Below are 22726 nucleotides of genomic sequence, written 5' to 3'. Positions count from 1 at the left end.
CCTCCTCGCTATCGTGCATTTCCTTTTCTTTTTTAATTTTTTTATGGAAAGATGATTTAATGTCTTTTTTTATTCCTTTCGTAAATAAATTGCATGAAGAAAATGAGAGTTTACATTAAACTTAATGAAATCATCATTACATCATAAATTATTAAATCGCATAGATTAATCTGTGTTATCAAGTTGTTTCAAGTTATAAATAAATAAAGAGAATAGATAGGAAGTTATAAATAAAATATTTTTTTAATTAAAAGATAAGAGAGATATTAATGGAAATTAATATTTATTTTTAAAAGATTAGGATTTATTGAAACTAATAAATAAGCTATGAATGTGTTCCGGTCATTAAACACACGTGGACAAGTAGGTTGATTAAATGCCACGTTAATTAATGACGCACCAAACGATGAAGAAAAGTTAGCTTATTTGCCCATGAGTTTATGGTGAGATGATAAAGAAGTGAGATAGTATTTTTAGATAAGAGGATTTGAATTTCTTCTCGGATATTAAAAAATTTAAAAATTTATGATGTTAGGTTGTCTGTTATAATTTAATTATAATTTTAATTTATTTTAATAATTGATAAAAAAATTTATGAATTAAATTATTATTTTTAAAATCAATTTGATTGTAAGAATTGAATACCTAAATTATATATATAAAAGAAAATATAAATTGCTCAATGATTAAGCTCGAGGTTAAGTCAATTAGCCTTTAACTGTGATATATAATTGTTTCATAAACTCAATTCAAATTCAATCACACCTAATAAAGTTGCTTGAAATAATATGCAAAATCATTGTATTTTCTTGAAATCAAATGGCTTATAAATAATTTAAGAATTAAAAAAATTAAAAATCCGAACAAATACTTTTGCTTTCTGATAAAAAAATAATTAATTATTAAGATATATTCCATTCATTGAACCCCTGCGTTCACGAAAATGATTGTTTTGAATTTTTTTTCAAAATTTTTATGGTATTTGTTCCCAAAAAATGATTTCAAAATTAATAATTATATATAAAAAATATTTTAAAAAGTACTTTTGCCATTTTTTCAAAACCTTTTTTTTCCAAACGCATCTGTTGATAAGTATAAATAAAGAGGAAAAGGACAAAAAAAAGGTGATTGAGTGAATCAACTTAACCCTTTCGGCTCACCTTAAGATAAACATAACATCCTTATCATCCTTCAACCGTATTTGCATTCATTCATTTATATATACATATATATTTAAAAAATTAATTTTCAAATTTTTATCTTCTAACAAGAATCTTCTTGTAGATTGATTCGTGGCAATCACTTTAGACACTTGGAAAGATGCATCTTGCATGTTACCAAATTGTAATAACTAATTAAAAAAGTATTAAAATGCCATCAATATTTAACAGACTTTGAAAATTAAGCCAGCATACTCTTTAAAGTTATTGTTAAATCACTTAAAAATATTGAGAAAAGTTGATGAGCTTGACCCAATGCTCACCATAGGAAATGAATAATCTCATAAGTTGGATAAATAAGAACCAATATTTAAAAATAACTTCTCATGAACTAATATGAAAAACAAAATTCAAATCAATTTCTTAAAGAATAAAAAAAATTCTTTAAAAGATTGTGTTGGTGCCCCGGTTAGTTTTGATGTGATCAATCAGGTTAAGTTAGGTCCTGTGTTGTTCTAATCCCTCTGCTAAGTGTGCAGGAACTTAGGTACAAAGGAAGTCGAGCGTAAGACGTAGCAGACGAGAAGGGTTGCACGGGAAAGTGAGCCGACGGGCTCGGTGCAATCCGAGGGACGCGGAAGCTACGGAAGAGTACACCGGTGGAGCGAGAAGGACGTGTGCGAAGTCCGAGGGACGAGAAGCCGGGAGGAAGCATGCTCGAGGGGCAAAAGGCCGGAGTCGGGTTCGGGTGAGTCTAACTCCGGTTGGCCAGAAATCACCCAACCAAATATTCTACAAAAAGTCAACAAAAGTCAACCTGTTGACTTTGACCATTGACTTTGAATTTGATCGTTGACTTGACCGGAGAAGACGACGTAGACTTGGACCGTTTGAACGTGGCGGTTGAAAAAAAAAAAGAAGAAAAATAATAATAATAAGATTTATCTTTTAAAAGATAAATGCTTATTTTTTTATTAAGGATAATTCTCTTTATCTTTTATTAAAGATAAAGTTTATCCTTATTTACTCAACGGCTACGATCAAGCTTATCTCTGATCAACAGTTAGGATCGCATCAACGGATCAACGACCAAGAGAAAGTTTATCTACGATCAACGATCTAGATCTATTCTCTTGTGCTATAAATAGACTTAGAATTTTAGAGTTAAATCACCAATTACTTTTGTAATCTTCTCTCTAAGTCTGTGTGCTACAATTGTAAAGGCTTCTCCGCCTAAAGGAGTTTTTTATTGAGCGTTAATTGCCTTGGAAGCAACGATCCAGTTGCAACCAAGTTTTTCTTAAAGACGAGTGCTAATTCTCTTAACCGTCTATTCACCCCCCTCTAGCCGGTCCAACCCGATCCTACAGATTGAAGGGACAAGAGGAGTAATTTAATCAAACATCATTTTTTTTACTAATTACTAATTATTTTGTGGTTCTCATTAACATAAATTAATTATTGATTAAAGTAGATGATGGATGATCTTTTTATGGCCTAAAGTACCTTTCCATGGGTACCAAAAAAGAGGAAAGGAATATAATTTCTTCATGTATCTTATCCTTAATAGAACTTATTTACATAAAAGTGCTTGGTCTTTCAAAAAACAAGGTAGAAAAGTATAATACACTGCTGTAAACAAATTTTGAGCCAATTTGTATTTAAAATTATCAAATTCAAACTAAATTCAAATATATTTAATAATTTTTTTCAAACTAAATTCAAATATATTTAATAATTTTTTCAAACTAAATTCAAACTTATAATATTTTATTTGATCATTAAAAATTATTAGCAAACCAAACTTAAATTAACTATAATTATTTTTTTCATAATTTTAATTTAAATAAGCTCAATTTGAAATTTAAATCATTTCAAACTATAATTATGCTCAAACTCAAATTTTATTTGGAATAGAACTCAATCAAAATTATTTATATTTTAGAACTCAAATATATTTTTCAAAGTTCAAATTTGAAATCAAATATCAATATTTTTCATACTACTCAACTTGATTAAGTTTGTTTGCACCCCTAACATAAAATACAAAAAAAAAAGGTCATTAGCTCTTAAATAACGTAATTGATAGATAATAACATTATCCCCCTTTAAATATGTTTTGATAATAAAAAAAAATCAAGTAAAATAAAAGTAAAGTTACTGGTACCACTAAAAATTTGGGAATTACTTACGTGAACTAACAATTTGGACTTAAATGAAAAAAAAACATTTCTATTCTTATCCATGAAAAATTAATTTAAAAAGCATGCCATACAAAAGCCATAAAAATGAGTAGCACATACAATTCACCATTAAAAAATATTCTTAATTTAAAACAAGTTCTTTTCTTTTAATTAAAAATAGAACTAAAAATAATTATTCTGCCAAGCTTCAAGGTTAGATAGCATTGGGAAGAAGGCACTTAACTCCAAAAATAAAAAAAAAAATAAGTCAACATTTAATAACCATTGACTTGAAGAAAAAAGAGATAAAGATAATAATGCTCCAAAATTATGATCAAGGAAAGATGGAAAATAGAGACAAAAAACAAGTCACAAAGTTCCCACTTCTTAAATGATTTAACTGACAACACTGGGCATTTTTTTCAATAACATGCACCTGGTTTGAGTGATAGATAATCACTTTCAATTTGATTCTCAATGCTTGTTTTTTTTTTTTCATTTCTTTCTTCATCTTCAGCATAAGAAATAAGAATAAATCAATGAAGATGAAGTGTTAAGAGGTCTGATCAACCCCACCAACCCTGGACAAAGATCTTTAATAAGCACAATGAACAGGATTCAAGGAGCTAAATTATGAGGAGAATTCAGAAACAAATAAACAACAACAGATGACATGCCTTCTCATTTAAGGGCATATAGAGCCAATAATTAAGGAAGAGGACCACAAATCTGACAATTTTGTTGGATTAGCATTTATCTCTATGGGAGTCACATTCGTCTTGGCTTTCTCCAATTGAGAATTCATTTGAAGTCTAAAATTGAATCATATACAAAAGATGTTCTTAGGTGCTTGCTCCAGTAGCAGTAATAATTTGAATTTGGAGTTCAAAGTTTCACAGATAACAAGAAAAAGCATGTGTCAGCAACTGAAGTAGATCAACAGGAACAAATTCAAAAAAACTAATCTCAGATAAATCAAGTTATTTATGAGCAAACCAATAAAGTGGTTCAATATAAATAGAGGTAAAAGTTAAAATGATCAAGTAGGCAAGATGAAACATGATGACTTAAGAGAAAGTGTAGCACTATATTAATCCATCATAGTATCTAAGATGTAGCTTTCACCCTTTCAGGACAACAAGCTCTAAATTAGAAGCAGAAAGGCATCTTTGATCTTTCCATGATGTTTATTATATTCCACAAGGAACACAAAAGAGACAAGGAAGCACTAGGTGGTTTCAGCTAATGAAGGAAAGAACTCACTGTTTAGATAATAAAATATTCCCACTTCCAAATTCCAAGAAGATGATTTGATAAGAATAACATAGTCTTGATTGATAGGATTATGTAATTGATTAGGCATCTTGACTGAATAATTTATTCCCACTATGCTAATTGCGGCTAAACGTTTGTTATAGATCATTAATATATTTGTCCAAATGATTGTTCTTGAACCAGATGAGATCCCAAGATATTTTTTAATGAGATCAGGAAAGCAGGCTAAAAAAAAAATTAGATTCATGAGAAAGTAGATCACAAATCCTCACACTAGAGCAAGTTTAACAAAAGGATTAACTATTTAAGCACCTTGTTCTAGTTTGTGATCACTAAGAACCCTGAAAAACTTAAAACTCTAAAAGGCCATAAATGCATTTATGAGTTTCATTTTAGTTCTTCATTGGTAGAACCTAAAGAACACAGTACTGAAGACATGCAAGAATTCAAAAACTAATATCATCTATTGAATTCTCTAAGACATCATCATTCACTAGCAAACATGGTGGAAAAGATCTTCTTTTTTTATTGAAGAACAGGAAAAGAAGCATTAGCAACCTTAAAACATAATGCTTGGATTCCTCTCTCTTCTCTCTTCATTATACTCTAATCTAGTTAATATCAGCAGCTAAACTAAAGTTAATACTGAACAGAGGAGAAGCTTGAAAGAGCACTAAATTAAGCATGCATGAACTACTTACTGATAACTAGCAGTCGATACTAGTGCAACAACAACAGCAGCAACATCAGTATTAGCACAGTGAAACTGAGCTCAGCTCAAGAGGAGGAGAAGGAACCGTTCACCACATGGCCGTTGCCGCCGTCGGCGTCATCCCTGCCGATGTGGTGGCTGCCATCGCCATTGGTGCCAAGGTCGGCGTCATCCCTGCCGATGTGGTGGCTGCCATCGCCATTGGTGCCAAGGTCGGCATCGTCCCTGCCGATGCGGTGGTTGTCATCGCCATTGGTGCCAAGGCTTAACCTATCCGTTTGGGCACCGCTGCCAGCGCCGGCGTTGCTCCCACGCCGAGCGAGGCCAAGGAAGGTGTGCTTGTTGTTGTGCATCCAGACCTTGAAGACGCCCTTGTCTACGCCGATCTCGCGGCACCACTCCTCCACTAGCCCCTCGTCCCGCTTCTGCATCCGCCACCCCAGACGCTGCGACAGCTCCTGCATCCGGCCTTTCTGCTCCGGGCTGAACTTGCTCCGGAACCTCTTCCGCGGCTGCGTGGCGGCGGCGGCGGCTGCTGCCACGGACGCGGAGGGGACGGCGACGGGCCTGGCGGGGAGGGGGATCGGGGAGGGCCCGCCGTGGAGGCCGGCACTGAGGGCGAGGAGCATGTGGGGGGCGGAGTGGAAAGGCGGCGGAGGCGGAGAGCGCGATCCGCGGTGGTGCGGCGGAGGGATCTTTCCCTCTCCCTCCTCCTCCTCGTCATCATCGTCGTCGTCATCGTCGTCCTCCTCCTCCTCCTCCTCGTCGTCCTCGGTGCCGTCGCGGTCGTCCTCGGCGCCGTCGCGCCGGTGCGGCTCGGGGAGCCGCCGGTGGAAGTTGCGGTGGCAGCCGCACGCGGCGCAGCGGAGGGAGCTGGGATCGGCGGGGTCGGCGTTCGGGGAGAGCATGAACTCGCCGCACCCGTCGAGGGCGTGGCCCCCGAGGCTGGCGGCGTGGTTCTTCAGGCACTCGCGGTACATGAACTCGGCAGAGGCGGGCGGCGGGCGGTGCATACGATGGTACTGCTTGCGCAGGACGCCGTTGGGGAGGGAGAAGGGCTTGGGCCTCGCCTCGGCCTCCGCCGCGGCCTTGGGACCATGCTCCATGCCGAAAGCTAGCTAGGGTTTGTAAACTGCACCTGCGGGTTTTTGGCTTAATTTATGAGCTCCGTCCAAATACACAATAAAACCCAAATTTTTAGAGAAATGACAAGTAAGCTTTGAAGACGATGAGATTGAGCACGGAGTTCAGAGGAGGAAGAAGAAGAAGAAGAAGCGGAAGATGGATTAAAGAGGAAGAGGAAGAAAGGGATGAGAAATTAAATTGTTGATAAAAAGTGAGGATAAAAGTAAATAATCAGAGAGAGAGAGAGAGAGAACAAGTGGCAGTGGCACTTGGAGAGCCACATGCTGTCAATTTTAAATTGGAAAGATGAAAATAATTTTATTTAATATTTTTAATTTATTATTTGTATTTATTAATTATTGTTCGTAATTATATGTTAAAAGAGTATTTTATAATTTAATACCAAATTATTGATGACAACTACTCTAACATTAAAAGGATATATTTAAGAAAAAAAATCTACTTTTTTAAGATATAAAAATAAATAAAGAGTGCATTTTTAATTTTAATCCTTTATTTTTCAGACAATGTGAATCATCAAAACTTAAATAGCTACATTGAAATTATTAACTTTTTGTTAGTTTGCAAATTTTGCATTTAATGTCCCCTTTTAATAATAATCAAAGTAGGAGGGCAAATATTTGATGAGTTTTAAAATTGCAATTAAATTAGAAAATTAATAGCAATTTTTAATTTCACCACTAATGGCAATAATTTAAGCATTCAAGTAACTGGTTAGATTTCAGAAACATACAACAAAAAAATCATTGATAGGTGGCCGGTTGGCATGAATGATCCGAAAAGATAATTTTAAATGATTTTCTTCAAACATAAAATATGCAAAAAGTAAAATTAAATAGGATATAAATTAACTATTTTTTTAAAAAAAATGGACAATAATTAAAAGGACATTTTTTATTAAAATTATCAAAGAGATTTTTTTTATTTATTTTTATCAAAAAGGACATCCTCTATATTTAAATATAATGTATTAATTGTATGAAAAAGGCATTTCAAAATATTTATATCATAATAGCTACTATAAAATATTCATATTATATTAGTTATAAAATTGTAATTGCTACAACTCAAACTTATTCACTTAGCATTCATATTATAGTAACTACAAAATTATAACTGTTACAATTCAAACTTATTATGTTCGATAACATTTTTATTATAACAATTATAATTTCATAACTACTACACCATAAATTTATTTAATTCATACAATTGGCTAATAAAACTGAGTGAAAAAGATAATAATATCGAAGAGAGTATCCTTATCATTTTACAAGGGAGGCTGATGGAGTAAGATGTCTTTATAATTAAAAATAAAAAGAGATGTTATTTGATGATTCTAAAAGAAGGACGCTTCTTTAATTTTTTGCCTTTTTTTATAATCCAAACATTCAAACTTTGTTAGACACTAATTCACCTATTAAGTAAATTTAGAATATAATTTACACATTCAAATATTAACTTCTAAAATATTCATCTTATTTAGAATTTAATTTTTTTTATTGTTCTTTTAAGTGCTTTAGGGGATAAATAAACACAAAATTTAAGAAAAGGAGGGAGATGCAATAAATAGGAGAAAGGGAAGTCATAAGTGGGGAGCACATGAGTTGTTGGGGGTAATTGATTTTTCATGTATAAGTGTAATTATATTGGTGTAAATGTTAGTGGGAAAAAAGAGATTATTAATTTTCTCAAGTTAAGGGAGTTGATTGGGCATGAGAGGGATTGGGTGGCTAGTGGAGGAATTTAGAACAAGGCCTTGGAATTCGTTGCCTAGAATGGTCCCATTCAAAGGATAAAGAATGAAAGGTTTAACAAGTGCAAAATTAAGTTAATAATAATGATACGAAAACTAATAATAATTCACTTGTCCTCATATGGGAACACTTCAAAGCTTATTCATGAGAAAAAAGATCCTAGAATTTTCTCAACCAAGAAAATATATATATATATATATATATATAAGAGAGAGATGGCCTATAAATTATCATACATCAAATCCAAGTGTTTTTTTTTCCAAAAACTTCCAAGGATTTTTTTTCTTGACAAGTAAATCCTTTGCAAGGGAAAAGGGAAAGGATATTGTTTGATGACTCTTTAAGTGCAACATTATGGAGTTATTTCAACTAGTCCTTCCACATTAATCCTTGGATTATTCTAAATAGAGGCGTATAATAAAAAAGGATATGTAAAATTTTTGTTTTTTCTTAAAAAAAATATCATAAGCTAAGTCTAACACTTATTATTAGACAAAGCACAACATGTGAGTTGAGATACTTGAGTTAGGTATCAACTTGTGAGTCTTTTGTGTGGAGTATAATAAATTTTCTAGTTGAACTATCAAGTCAATTAATAAAGAGCATGAACATCTTTACCTCTTTAGTTGAAAGAGAATTGGATAATAACCCACTTTGGTGTGGCATGAAAGGACATCAACAAAACTATGAAAGAATCTAGCCCAATATCAAAATTGATTATAAATATGTGGGAAATAAAACTCTTAATTCTACCACAAAACATCTTTTTCTCCTTTCCAACAGATTTTTTTCTCCTACAACTTATTACTTTTTTACCAACACACTTAATGCATTGGCTTTCAGTAAAGACAAGAGTATCCAATCAAAATATAGTTATGGTGCTATAGAAATGGGCTTCAAAGGCCGATCTTCATCTCAAAAATATGGGAAGGGCCAAAACCCATTGTAGATTTGGAATTGCAACTCGATTTGACTCTAAGGTTTTTATTCTTGATTCAGACCTTGCACATATATGAAAAGTGAATTCCATAAATTTATACAAACACTTAATTCAGTGGATAAGCTTGTTTATAGTCAAGGGAATGTAACTAAACTGTATTGAGTTTGTTGATGAACATTAGGTTGGATGAACCATAAAAAATATTAGAACATCATCATATGCTGTACTGTGGCATAAATTACTTTCATGTCATAGATTTATCATGAAAGAAAAAAAGATTGCAATATTATTTTATTAAACATTCAAAACTTAAACTAGACAAGTGGAACAGTAAAGAAAGGCGTAACAAAACCTGTGTAGCTTTCAACCCATTCATGATGGTCGCCCTTAGTGCAACCTGTAAAAGGTAAGGGAATCAATTTAGATCTTTGTGAAAGCCGGATGATAGTAAGAACAATCGTAAATGAAAAGGAAAAATAAAATAAAAGAAGAAGAAGAAGAATAGTGAGAGAAAACAAGAGGAGGAGTCTGAAACCTGCAACTTTGAGCATGTTCATGTGACCACTGCATGTGGAGGTATCACAAGAGTCGGCAAAATTAAAGAGCACCGGGAGCTAATAAATGCATTCATAGGGCAACAACATAGTTTACTGCGTCCTTCTTCGGATCACCTCCATTTATCTCCACTATATATGAACAAACCAAATTTTTTAAAAAAAATTAAAATCGAAGAAAAATGAATAAAAAGATGGCAGTTCACTTATGAAATATTTGTCTCTCTAAAATAAGAACAATAGCACAATAAAAATTAACCAAATCAATATTCATCTCTTATCTTACATTTTATGTCAGAAAACTTTACTGTTTCTAACCATTATCTAGAGAAATCAAAAATTAACCTCTAGTGCTCCTATACACCATAAACATGTAAGAAATCTTAGCTATCATTATGTAAAACTAAACTATATTGAAAATTATAGGAAAAAAATAAAATTATTTAACATCTGGTGGCTTGCTAGGCTCAACACGATGTCAAATCCAATAATAAAGCACACCAGGCACCGCAAGAAAGGATCACAGCTAGGTAGTAAAACAATGATTGTGTTGTTATGACAAACTACATGCATGTGAAAAAAGGGAACTATGAGCATGTGGGCGTGTCTCAACATCAAAGGGGCCGACGATGGAATCAATGGAGTTCATATTTGGATGAGAATGTATCGCACCTTGTGGTAGATTTGCAGGGCCATGATCTTACAACAATGCCAACAAGAATATTGGCAAGGAACTCAAACCCAGTGACTCTGACCTACCCGAATCTTTAGGATTAACTTTTAAATTGTCTCCTAATGTTTAATATCTTTTCAAAATGCCCTTTAAACTTTGATTAACATTAAAATCGCCTGAGATTTTCATTTGCTAATACTCATTTCATTCTTTTAAATTATCATCTCAATCGCTCATTTAGGAAGATAAGACATTTTGATAATAAAGTAAAGAAATTTTAAAAGACAGTTTAAAAATAATAAAATTTTAAAGGGCATTTTAAAAGATTATTAAATGCTATGGAACATTTTAAATTGCCTATTAAAAATATGAGAGGCAAGTAGGGTCCGCCTGACCACCCATATGGGATAATAATGCGGTGGCAGAGCAGTTGGACCCAGTTTGGCCTTCCATCATGTGCAGCCTGAGACCAGCACATGCACCCCAGTTTTTCCGTTGTCCACTAGGTGAGTTCTCTGATGCTACTGCACTTATTTTATCATTTCCTAAAGATTCATGTCTTCCTCCATCTAATCTATATATATGAACACTTTTGCAACTTCCCATCATATCTCTTCTTTCTCTCCATTATCTATTGATATCTCTACGCTTGGGAAGCACAATGGCCATGGCTAAGCTTGTTATTGTGCTTGCCATTGCTCTGCTAGCCATTTCCATGGCTGATTCCAGTTACAAGGTGAGCTTCCATTCTTACCAAAACATATTCTAGACATCTAAAAGTTTTCCTAAGTTAGTTGTCTCGTTCCAGGTTCTAGCCAAAGCTACTGAAGGTTCTTCAGAGCAATACATGCAGGTACTAATATTTGCTTCCATACCCATTTTCCAGAGTAGGTAGCAATACTTATTTCTATGACGATTTTGTCAGGCATTGAATGGACAAGGATCCCTCCGAACCTCTCGTAAGTTCTCTTAAGTTTTCTTCCTATAAATCATGTTTAAGAAATGTTTCTTGTGTAATATTGGTTGCTTCAGCAACAAAAGAACCAAGGTAGTTGAAATCATTAGATAAATCTACTAAAAAACTTAAAATAGATGAACTGAAATGCATAGATCCAGTTGAAACTCTAATAGAAGAAGAAGATGCAATATGTTTCAGACTCATTGGTCGACTAGATGTGTCAGTTTCTTTCTTTTTGGATTTTTAAGTGCTAAATGTTCTCGAACAGAATGCCCATCACAATGTTCAAGGAGGTGCTCCCAGACGCAGTACCACAAGCCATGCATGTTCTTCTGCCAAAAGTGTTGCATGAAGTGCCTCTGTGTGCCCTCAGGCTATTATGGCAACAAAGGAGAATGCCCTTGCTATAACAACTGGAAGACCAAGAGAGGAGGACCTAAATGCCCTTGAGTCGAGGAGCTTACATTTGCTCTAACATATTCATATTGTAATCTTATCTTGCTGCACCTAAAATGCGCCTATATTATCACAAGGGTGCCCGACTTACCTCACTATGGTTTGCCAGTGTGGTGCGGGGAAGTATGTCTTGTGTTACGAATCTATATTTACAATTGATCGTTAATGAGCTATAATTATGTCTTTTGTGGAGAATGGAAAAGTTTCTAAAAGAAAATGACTAGAGTAGCAGAGTGGACAAAATGTGGGAAACTAATCCAAAGATGCAAAGCAGGTAGTTTCTGTAATCCCATTTTATGAAGAATGTGAATTTTGCTCCAGTGTTGGAGCAAAAGGCCAACAGGGTCAAACCTTTTGCTACTGATATCAACAACAGTCAGATGAACTCCCAATCAGGGTTAAAATGTGCATTTGATGAACATATATGATTCCTATCCACCTAAAAATGACATCAGGATCATGTCGAATGCACATTGCAAAACACATGTGAAAGATATTTTACCTAAGCAGGAAAAATAAATGTCCAATCTGAGACAGATCAATGGCAAGGACCATGGAAACGGTATATACATATTCACACTAGGACAAATCTTCTGAGACGTTAGCCTTTCTACAATTTAATAAATAATACAATTGATGATACTAGGGCAAAAGAATTTCGATTGTGGTACACAGAGGGGCAATTTAATAATCTGAACACATGTAAAGGCCACTGAAAAAGAAAAACTAGCAAACGCATGAAAATGAAAATGTGATGTAAGTTCATACATTTGTGCTATGCACATGGATCTTAGTTGAAAATGTGGATCACTTTGCCTAAGCTAGTATCAGCTTGTAAATAAAATATAATGCTTGGCCTTATATATGTTTAAACATATACTGTACAGTGTGTTTATTATAGGGTATAGATATGTTCAAAGGTTAACAATAGATTTTATACTTAGAAAGAAAGTTGAGTCGATTAAAATAAGAAACTATAAAGAGTAAAGGGGGACTTTAAAAAAATTAATATAAAATAATTCAACTGATTTAAATATTAGGTGTTATACAAGATTGCATATAACTCAATAAAGAGATGAAATTTATATAGCTTACCCTATATAATTGGGATTGGCATGGAATTTAATCTAGAATCTTTTATAAAACTTACGTTTGGTTTACTTTGATGGATAATTAGGAAGGGGATGAAAGAGAAAGAGAAAAACAATACAAAATACACGAGTAATTCAGTAATTCTTTTCTTCCTCCCCCTCCTATCTTTCCATACTAGTAACCAAGCTAGCCTAAGTACATCGTTATGAAAAGATTGACAGAGTAGATTCTCTATAATGTGTAATTCCTACATTATGTAATTGATTGTGACCTCCAAATTTTGCAATTGAACGGCCTATTTATTCTCAATGAAGGTGTGGGAGAAGAAATGATTTCTATAGTATTTCCTTTTTTTTCAATGCTATGTCTTCTGCCATTCCTTGAGATACTAATCTATACATGACCACTATTGTGCTCCTTTAGTAGTTTAGTTGATTATATAAAGCAGACTGGGAAGGAAATTTCTGTTTGTTTGCCAAAATTAATATCTTATCATCTTTTTCATAAAATTAAAAAAAAAAATCAAATAACCACAAAACTATACCTAAAATCGACTTCAATTTCTCGAAACCCAATTCCAATCCAAGTACAATGAGAATGCGAGTTCATAATGGATCAGCAAAGCAGAAACATCAAGCAAAAAAGGGGGTGAAAATCATCCAAAGCAGATAAACAACAAAAATCTAATACAGAGAAGTTAATGCTTCAATCTGTCTTCGCATGCACGATAAAAAAAACGAAAGAGAGGGGGATTGCCGCACCTATAAAGCTCCATAAAATGAGATCGACGCCATTGGATGGTTCATCGCATGAATCGTGTGCTCAAACTCCATGTAGCCCCAAATCGCGTGGAGAGCGAGCACAGCACCGGCGACGCTACCTCGCAACGATCTGCTTGGAAGCTGTCACGCAACGTGAGTGGATCGGGAAGGAATGGCGAAACCCGATCGAAGATTGCGAGGGCTTTGAACGCCATGGCGGCAAGAGAGGCGAGGCGAGGAGCTTAGAATTTAGATCGAGATTTATTGGGTTTTTATAGCTCCAGCCCAGGTCCAGATTATGCAATTGGGCCGAGCCCAATATAATGGCCCAATTACCAAAGCAAGATGGTTTCTTTTATAGAATTTTTTTAATATTTAGATGTTATCTTGCATAGGAAAATGTTAGATATTATAAATATTAATTTCATGGTGAATTATTTTCATAATTAATCATCTCAATTTATACAAATATATGATTTGATAAATATTTTATAAACATTGAAAATATATGGTGTGACATTGTGAACCGAGTCTTGTATAGTCTAAAATTAACTTAGCTATTGAAATGATTTGTTTAAATTTAGTTCGAGTTTGACTTGAGTTTGGTTTGTCGAGATGTTATCAAGCTTTAATTCAAGTTATTTTGTTTAAAACTTTTATATTTTTAAATTTATTTGGTTAGTCAGTGAGTTTATACAACATATTTATTTGTTCATTTAAAAGGTTTTTTTATTAATAAATTTGATAAGAGATTGGTCGATGACCATAGTTCACAAGCTCTGTTCGTAGACATTATACAAGAGAATTATTCATAAATAGTTCACAATCTCAATTCATAAATATTAACAAATCAAACATATATGTACTTTTTGAATTATGTAATCTATAATTAGGGTTGTACACAAGTTTGATGTTCGACTTGGTAAGAACTTGTTTATACACACAAGATAAATTAAATGAATAAACTTTAACAACTCGTTAAACTAAACGAAAAGCTTGAGTATATACATGTTCAGCTTGTTAATGTTGATAAACAACATTCATAAACAATGTTCAAAAATAACATTTGTGGACAATGTTCGTGAGATCAACATTTATGAACAATGCTTATGATTTATGTTCATCAATAAAATTTTTTATTAACATACCAAATAAATAAAGAAAATTTTAAAATAAACAAATAAGTTTGTATTATCAAGCTCAATAATAATCAAATAAATTTAAAATGTAAAAATTTCAAGCAATCAAACAAACTTGAATTGAGAGCTCAATTAACATTTAAACGAACTAAACTTAAGCTCATAAAAAAAACTAAATCAAGCTTGAACAATCATTTAAATAGATTGGTCTATTTTAAGCTCAACTTGGCTTGGCTCTAACTGTTTACAACCCTGTAACATATTAAAAAAATTATATCTAACATTGTAAACTCGAACTAACATATCAATACTGTCCAAAAAAAATGCATAGAGTGCAAAACCCTAAATATGGAAGGGAAAGAGTACACCTGAGAGAATGACTTGTGAGCTCAAAAGAAGAAAGAATCAACCTCAAGCTTAAATTTTGAGGGTCTCCATGTGGTGTGTTTGAAGCCTTACCCTATCTTAGGAACCAAACACCCCAAAAAAGAGAAAGAAGAGGGCCCCCAAAGTTAAGGCACTCTGTATCTTTCACATTCTCATGCATTTCTTCATTAATTGACTTATTGATTGAGGGGTAGTAGCGTGGCTAAGTGCCTTTAATTTGGCAGGTTAAGGGTAGGGCACCCCTTGACGAGGAGGGCCATGTCATACATATATTAGGGTGCATTTGGTTGGGAGTTATAGTTGATAATTTTAATTATCCATCCAAGATTATTAATAAAAAAATTTTTAATTTAGATAATTAATCATTCCTAAGTTATCTTGCATTCCTGCCACATCATGAAACGTCAAGAATCCGAGAATCCAACCTCCTGGTGAAGCCAGGCAATACCCTTCTGCGTCGTAACCAACTGCAGTTTCTCTTTACCTCCTCACAGATGGTCGTGGGACCGACCGTGTGAGGCAGAAGGTGGTGGATTCCACATTTTTACAGAAGAAAAGAATCCGAGAATTCAACCTAGAATACGACTACCTCCGATTTTGGAGATTTTTATTGATTTTGAGGTTATTTGCGTCTGTCGCCTCCGTTCCTTCACACATAAAACTCGTCAGGGGCAGGAGGTGATAGGCGGTGCCGGAAGGCTCGATGGGGGCTAAGGTGATAGCCAACATTGGAGGGCTCAACAGGCGGCATTTTGTGGGCGGGTGTTCAACTGGAGACGTGCGACGTTCGACCGAGAGATAGGGCAATGAATGACGGGCAACATTCTGCAAGTGTGCATTTGGTAGGGGAAGGGGGGTGAGGGCTCACAATCTCTGTTGCACTTATGATTTTTTATAATTAAAATTTTTTAATTTATAATTTTTTATTAAAATGTTAATTAATTGAATTAATCAACTTTTAACTATAATTGAGATAACCTAAATAGATCTAATTTAAAATCTAAAAAAATTACTTCAAAAAATTCTAAAATATTATTTAAATTTATTTTTATATATCATTAATAATAAATAATAATATAATATTTTATTTTATTAATTGATTTGGTGATTTATATAATTCCTTACGAGTTATACATTAAAACCTTTAAACAAATAAATTTTTATTACATTATCTAAGATTGAACCATACAATATAGGTTATATTTTATTTTTGATAATTTTGATTATGTGATTACTAGATAATTACATAACTAAAGTTATATATGATTACAATGAACCAAATGCACCCCTGATGGTATGGGGGTGTGAGGGTGTGAGGATTTTTGAAATTAGACTAATAGATGAATCGAAGAGTTTATTGATTTGCTATGGTAATTCTATTTTTAGGACTAGACTAGCAGATGGAATGAGGATTCTATCGATTTGGATCGGAGTTATTTATGTTAAATGTGATACGAAGATACCTCACGATGGAAGATTCTTGAGTTAAGGAATATTTTTTTTTATGTGTAATTTTGTTAGGGCAACCAGGGTACGTAATTTATTAACTTTTTTTCTAATATCAAGCTGCATTTCCAAGTTTTATATTTAATAAAACACATACTTATTTTTCATTATACCCCACCTTCATCTTGTACCGTCAATCGACTATTATATAGATAATTGATTATCTCCGTCGATTTCTAAACTTTCTATACCCATCTGTGCACGAGTGTGTTAGTCAAGTGTTAAAAATTTATAATTGTAAAGAGTATATTAAGTTTAATTTGAAGTGTTTTTTAAATGTTCCAAATTTAATACTTCAACCTATGTCTAAGGGTATGATTATACTCAGGAAATTGTAAGGAGTATACTAAGTTTGGTATGAAGTATTTTTGAAGTATCTAAGACCGTTAATGAGTTTTGACAAAAATAAATATAGCCCTATAATATCTATAATTTTAAAATCTTAATATGATCTGAACCAAAAGACTCCTAGAAACCCTTTGATGGTGTTTGTCAATGCATATGATAAATCTAAATCCTTGAATAAGCTCATGATAAAATATCTTAAAGCCACGTCAATTTCAAAAAACATACAACTCTTTATCTAGATTGTAAAATTTATATCTGAGAGTATAGTTACACTCTGGAGGATGCAAGGAGTATAATAAACTTGATTTGAAGTGTTGCTAAGGTCATTAGCGAATCTTGATCAAAACTCATTGATAATTTTAGACAATTCAAAAACACTTCAAAGCAAGTTTATTATACTCCTTGTAACTTCCTGAGGATAGTCATGCTCTCAAACATGTTAAGATTAGAATATTAAATTTGGAATATCTCAAAACTATTTCAAATCAAACTCATTGTAATTTTTATAATTATATATTTTTAACAGTCGAGTGGAGTCCGCAGATAGAGCATAAAAAATTTAAAAAACTAATGAGATAGTCAATTATTCACATAGTAATCAACTAATGATGTACATAGTAGTCGACTAATGATGCAGTAGTAGTCAACAAGTGATGAAGGAGGATATAATAAAAAATAAATAAGTATTTTTTATATTAAGAAAAGTTGAGGAAAAAATTAAGAATGCCCTACAATATGTCATAAGTTGAGATTAATATGTCATAAGTTGAAATTCAAATTATAAACACTTAGTAAATCATTCTCTAGGATGAAAACTCGTGAATTTTTTATATAAGAGAGAGAATGGAAGCGAGATTATTACTTACTCTCAACTTGACTCTATAATAGTACAAAGCGGAGGGATTTAGTATTTTTTTTAAAAATATTTTCTAACTTTTTTTTGTTGATCGTAATAGAGATTACAAAAAGGTTACATTTTAGTTTTTTATGCCTAATTTATCTCAACAATTTGCTAAGCAATTGATTCTTTTTTATTTATTTATTTATTTGTTTGTTTGTTTTCTAAAAAAATATCTTGATGTTATCATCAAGAGGGTCCCACCTTCGCTGCCGCAGGTGATTGGATGCTAGAGAGGAGCAGCACACGTGGACTCTGACCCAAATGCCAGGGCCAGTCACAGTACACTCGCTGCCATGAAATTAATAAAATACAGAAAATAAATAAATAAATAAATATTATTAGCATCTTTCCTTTTTTTTTTTTACCAAATATAAAAATAATAAATTAATTTATTGATTTATATTTCACGCTCACTGCGCGATCTAATTCTCACTGGCGTTGGGTTTCGGAGGACGCGCGCATCATGGATCCCGGCGGCGAGGCTCCCCGGCGGCCCAGCTTCCGGCCGCTCCAGCTCCTCGAGAAGAAGGAGCTCGTCGAGTCGTGCTCCACCTCCGACGCTGCCTCCTTCCCATCGCGGGTTGCTCTCTCCGCCACGGGCCGCATAAACGACAACAGCAACGGCGATGACACTGCGCCTCCATCGGCGGAGGCGGCGCGGATCAAGCCGCCCTCAAAGAAGAGCTCCACCAAGGACCGCCACACGAAGGTGGACGGCCGCGGGCGGCGCATCCGCATGCCGGTGCTCTGCGCCGCCCGCGTCTTCCAGCTCACCCGCGAGCTCGGCCACAAGTCCGAAGGAGAGACCATCGAGTGGCTCCTGCAGCAGGCGGAGCCGGCGGTGATCGCCGCTACCGGAACCGGCACCATCCCTGCAAACTTCACTTCCCTCAACATCTCTCTCCGCAGCTCCTGCTCCTCCTCCCTCTCCGCCCCAAACTCCTTCTCATCCTCCTCCTCCGCCGCCGCCGTCACGCCGCTCTCCGGCCACCCCTTCCGTTTCCGCAGCGAGTGGGACTTCACGGGGACGACGACGGGGTCTCCATCTTCCTCTGCTCCTCCCCTGCTTCTCAGCTTCAGTACTTCCAGCGCTCTTGCTGCCTCTGCAGCGCCGGTGAGCTCCGAGACCGCGGACCTCGCGAACGCGAGGAAGCGGCGGTGGGAGGAGGACTTGGTGGGGCGGCGCCACCACGAGCCGACACAGAATCCAATCATGGCGGTCGGCTACGGACAGCCTGGCAGAGTGTGGATGGCCATGGCGAACCCTAACAACCAACAACCCACCATCATTGCCACCACTGTCACCACTTCCGACCCGTCACCATCAATCTGGCCATTCCCAAACACCGCCGGCGCCGCCCCCAGCGCCACCGAGTCCGTCTTCAGGGGTCCGATCCCCAGCGGGCTCCAGTACTTCATGAACTTCCCGCAGCCGCCAGCCGCCGCCGCCCAGCAACTGAGCCACGCTGGCGGAGACGCGCCGCACCTGGGGATCCTGGCGGCGCTCAACGCGTACGGCCGGCCGCCGCCGACCAACGCCACCTCGCCGCCGTCGAGCCAATAAATTGAGCACTGTTGCGATCGTACGTAATAATTTCGCCACCGTCTTTTAATTAATTTGCATGCGATTCCATCCATCCATTTCACGTTCATTCGATTCCATTTTTGTTTTCTTCATGGAGTTAATTAAATTCTTCTTTAATTGCTCGATCGATTTCATAACAATTCAATTAGTTAGGAGGTGGTGAGGGAAAGGTAAGGAAGGGGAAAAAAAAAAAATTTATCTCTGTTTGGGTTGGGGTGAGGTAAGGTGGGGAAGGGGAAAGAAGGGGAAGGGTTCCCCTTCCATGCCCATGAATAACCATAATTTCTTACACCCCAAATCGGGGTGTAAGGAAGGGGAAGCAAGTTTATTCCAATTTTACCCAAACCGAAGGTGTACCACGCGGAACCTAGTCACCGGCGCCATCGTCGCCATCAAGGTCGTCGGCGAACTTCTCGCCGTAGATGGACTCGCTGCCGGTGCCGTTGCCGGCGGTGAAGTCGCCGCCTTGGCACATGAACCCGGGGATCACGCGGTGGAATTTCGAACCCTTGTAGTGGAGCGGCTTCCCAGACCGCCCCACCCCTTTCTCGCCGGTGCACAGCTTACGGAAGTTCTCCACCGTCTTCGGCACCATGTCCGCATACAGCTCTATCACGATCCGCCCTGCGCCCCTGCAGGAGCTCCGCCGACGGACATGTCAAAGAACACACGAGGATTCGCCATCGTCGCCTCGGGGAGCAGATGCCAAAACCGTCGCTGTAAGATCGGTTCTCGCTTTGACAATTCAGGATGGGAGCGACGCCGAGATGTCGGAGAAGAAGAGCAAGGAGAAAGGATATTTTTGACTTTTATATTTTTAACTTTCAAATCCTTTCCTTTTAATCTTCCTTTCCTCCCAAACAAAGTTATTTTTCTTCTCCTCCCTTCCCTTTCCTTCCCCTCCCTTTCCCTTCCTTCCCCTTCCATTAATGAACCGTCCCTCACCCGATCCAAACAGAAGGTTAAGGTCCTTATAAATTTACCCTAACACCCATAATTTTACACAAATTTAAATTTCATCAAACATATTCTCTTACAATACAGATAAGACTGAGTACAGTACATCCAATGCGATTCGATATTTTTTAATAAAACAAGCTACATTAAACACTTTTGCTTTGTTTTTTTTCATATTTTTTTTGAAATTTTGAATTTTTATTCTCAAGGCTATTTACTTACTCATGTGAGCAAAGGCTGCCAGTGAGGAGTTGCTTTTGTTGAAATAGCATGATGATGGACCCCCTGCAGTTGCTCTTTTAACTTGCACCTCTTCTTGTTATGGCCAAAAGTCTCATTTCAAGCTTCTGGCTTTTTCCACATGATGCCTCAGCTTTTGGCCTCTATCCTCCAAGTTTGAAACTGCACCATCATCATCATCTTCTTCATTGGGTGATTCCTCACTGCAGTTTCACAAAATTAATTTTCAATAGTTTCAAGTAACTTGCCAAAAACTAGAAAAAAGAACACCTTTCTTACGGGCTTTGATCGCGAGGAATCCCTACAACACATAGGATCGATTAGTTTGGACTCTCCAATGTAAAAATATGTTGTTCATGTTCCCTCCCACACATCTGAAAAATGTAAAAAATTAACACAGGTAGTACCTAATATGCTGAAAGATATGTTAGGATTAGATGAGAAGAGCAGATGTCGAAAGTGTAAATCGATATTCAGAATTTGCTCAAAGGGGTTGTGAGCATAGAGAATGCAAGAACACACACACAAAAATATGCCTTCATCAAAGAACCTCTGATTAACACGAGAAGTTGCATTCGATAAAGGGAAATCATTATAGTCTGGAAAAAGAGTTGTGAGATTGTTGATGATGACAAGGCTCTTAATGTATGAGGAACATAAACGCACCTGAATGTGCATTCTAGATCCATTTTATGTGATTTGAAAGTCAATCATTTCACCTCTAAACCTTAAGTTTTAGAATATGCTATGTTATACGAAAGTGAATGTTGAACTATGAAGAGATCACACAAGCACAAAATTAGAGTTGTAGAGAAAATAATATTAAACAAGATAAGAAACAAGAACATTATAGAGAAAATTAGAATTATATCTATTGAGGAAAAACTCTGCAAAATGCAAAGACACATTTAAGATGGTACAAACATATACTTAAGCGATCAAGAAAACTTGACTAACAACAATAAAATTGTAGCAGCTGTAATTTTAACACAGGGAACTTCTAAAGGACAAAAAGGAGAAGAGAAAGTATACAAGAAGTCAAAGCTGATGGAAAGTATCATTATCTACCCTAAAAGAAAGCAGCAAGAATCAGTGACATGAAGGCAACTGGCAAAAGTCAAGTTGTCTACTAAGTTGCAATTGGATTCTATAAAGGCAGATGAGAAAGGAACTCTTCGATTAACACATTACTGAATCCTTTATATCAGAGTCAGCATCAATCATGGGCGACAAGTAGAAGAATGGAGTTCACATGAGTTGAAAGCTTTACAGGATAGGTGTTTGTTTGAAACAAAATACGTATAACACTCCAGAAAAAAGCCTTTATATTACAAGTTTTGTGTTTAGACAACATATCAAGGAAAGTAGAATAGCAAACAGCCAATCATAAACAGGAAAGAATAACAGTTTATTAGAATTGTCACAGGAAATATGTAAAGAATATACTTCTCTGTCTTTCCTCAATTATAGTTTGGTGAAGCCCATTTTGAGTGCCCATAAGAACGATCATCTAAACCATAGGTTAGTTGGAAAGGTAGGTCCTTCTAGCATACTGAGCAAACTCAAACTAATATTGGACTTTTCCTATCTATGTTAGGATTTGGAAGACAATAACATAAAAAAGATACTTCACGCCTACTATTTTTGTTTTAGTATCATCCGACATAATACAATACTAAAAACAAGGTCCACGAGCAAACCTTGAACAATTTATTAAATTAAATGAATAAGCTTAAATACATATGTGTTCAGCTCGTTAATATTCATAAACAAATATTGTGATTTGTTCGTAAACAATGTTCATGAACAATGACCACGAACAAAGCTTGTGAATCATGTTAATCAACAAAGCTCTTATCATACTTATAAATAAACAAAGAACTCTCAAAACAAATATACAAGCTCACTAACCAATCAAACAAGTTTAAAAGATATAAAAATCTCAAACAAAGAAGCCCGAATTAAAAGTTTGATAACATCTAAATGAATTAAGCTC

At 35.6% G+C, this 22726-nt stretch overlaps 2 protein-coding genes and 2 pseudogenes across 4 annotated transcripts; 2 read left to right on the top strand and 2 right to left on the bottom strand.

Moving 5' to 3' along the window:
* Positions 1 to 3759: 3759 nt before the first annotated feature.
* On the bottom strand, positions 3760 to 6616 carry LOC141813105 (zinc-finger homeodomain protein 9-like). 3 transcript variants are annotated; one of them, XR_012600381.1, is made up of 2 exons: positions 5320 to 6616; positions 3760 to 3924 (listed from the first exon to the last, which is right to left on the bottom strand). XR_012600381.1 is itself a non-coding variant. In XM_074701005.1 (1 exon), exon 1 carries the CDS (start codon positions 6434 to 6436, stop codon positions 5396 to 5398), a length of 1041 nt encoding a protein of 346 aa, XP_074557106.1. In that variant the 5' UTR covers positions 6437 to 6616; the 3' UTR covers positions 5122 to 5395. The 3 variants fall into 3 exon arrangements, 1 of the variants encoding a protein (XP_074557106.1); XR_012600382.1 differs by lacking the exon at positions 3760 to 3924 and adding an exon at positions 3959 to 4155; XM_074701005.1 differs by lacking the exon at positions 3760 to 3924 and having other exon boundaries at positions 5122 to 6616.
* Positions 6617 to 10982: 4366 nt separating this feature from the next.
* On the top strand, positions 10983 to 11976 carry LOC141813900 (gibberellin-regulated protein 4-like; annotated as a pseudogene).
* A 6435-nt stretch (positions 11977 to 18411) lies between these two features.
* LOC141813292 (uncharacterized) lies at positions 18412 to 19562 on the top strand. Its single transcript, XM_074701231.1, has one exon. The coding sequence runs from the start codon at positions 18412 to 18414 to the stop codon at positions 19510 to 19512; it is 1101 nt and encodes a 366-aa protein (XP_074557332.1). The 3' UTR covers positions 19513 to 19562.
* A 338-nt stretch (positions 19563 to 19900) lies between these two features.
* LOC141813058 (peptidyl-prolyl cis-trans isomerase-like) lies at positions 19901 to 20266 on the bottom strand (annotated as a pseudogene).
* Between the last annotated feature and the right edge of the window lie 2460 nt (positions 20267 to 22726).

Source organism: Curcuma longa, chromosome 20 (genome assembly GCF_044706935.1).
Source record: "Curcuma longa cultivar G26 ecotype Majalengka, Jawa Barat chromosome 20, ITB_CL_G26_1.1, whole genome shotgun sequence".
NCBI classification, from domain to species: Eukaryota; Viridiplantae; Streptophyta; class Magnoliopsida; order Zingiberales; family Zingiberaceae; genus Curcuma; species Curcuma longa.
Note: the sequence above shows the minus strand (reverse complement) of the source record. Positions and strands in the feature narration are given on the sequence as shown.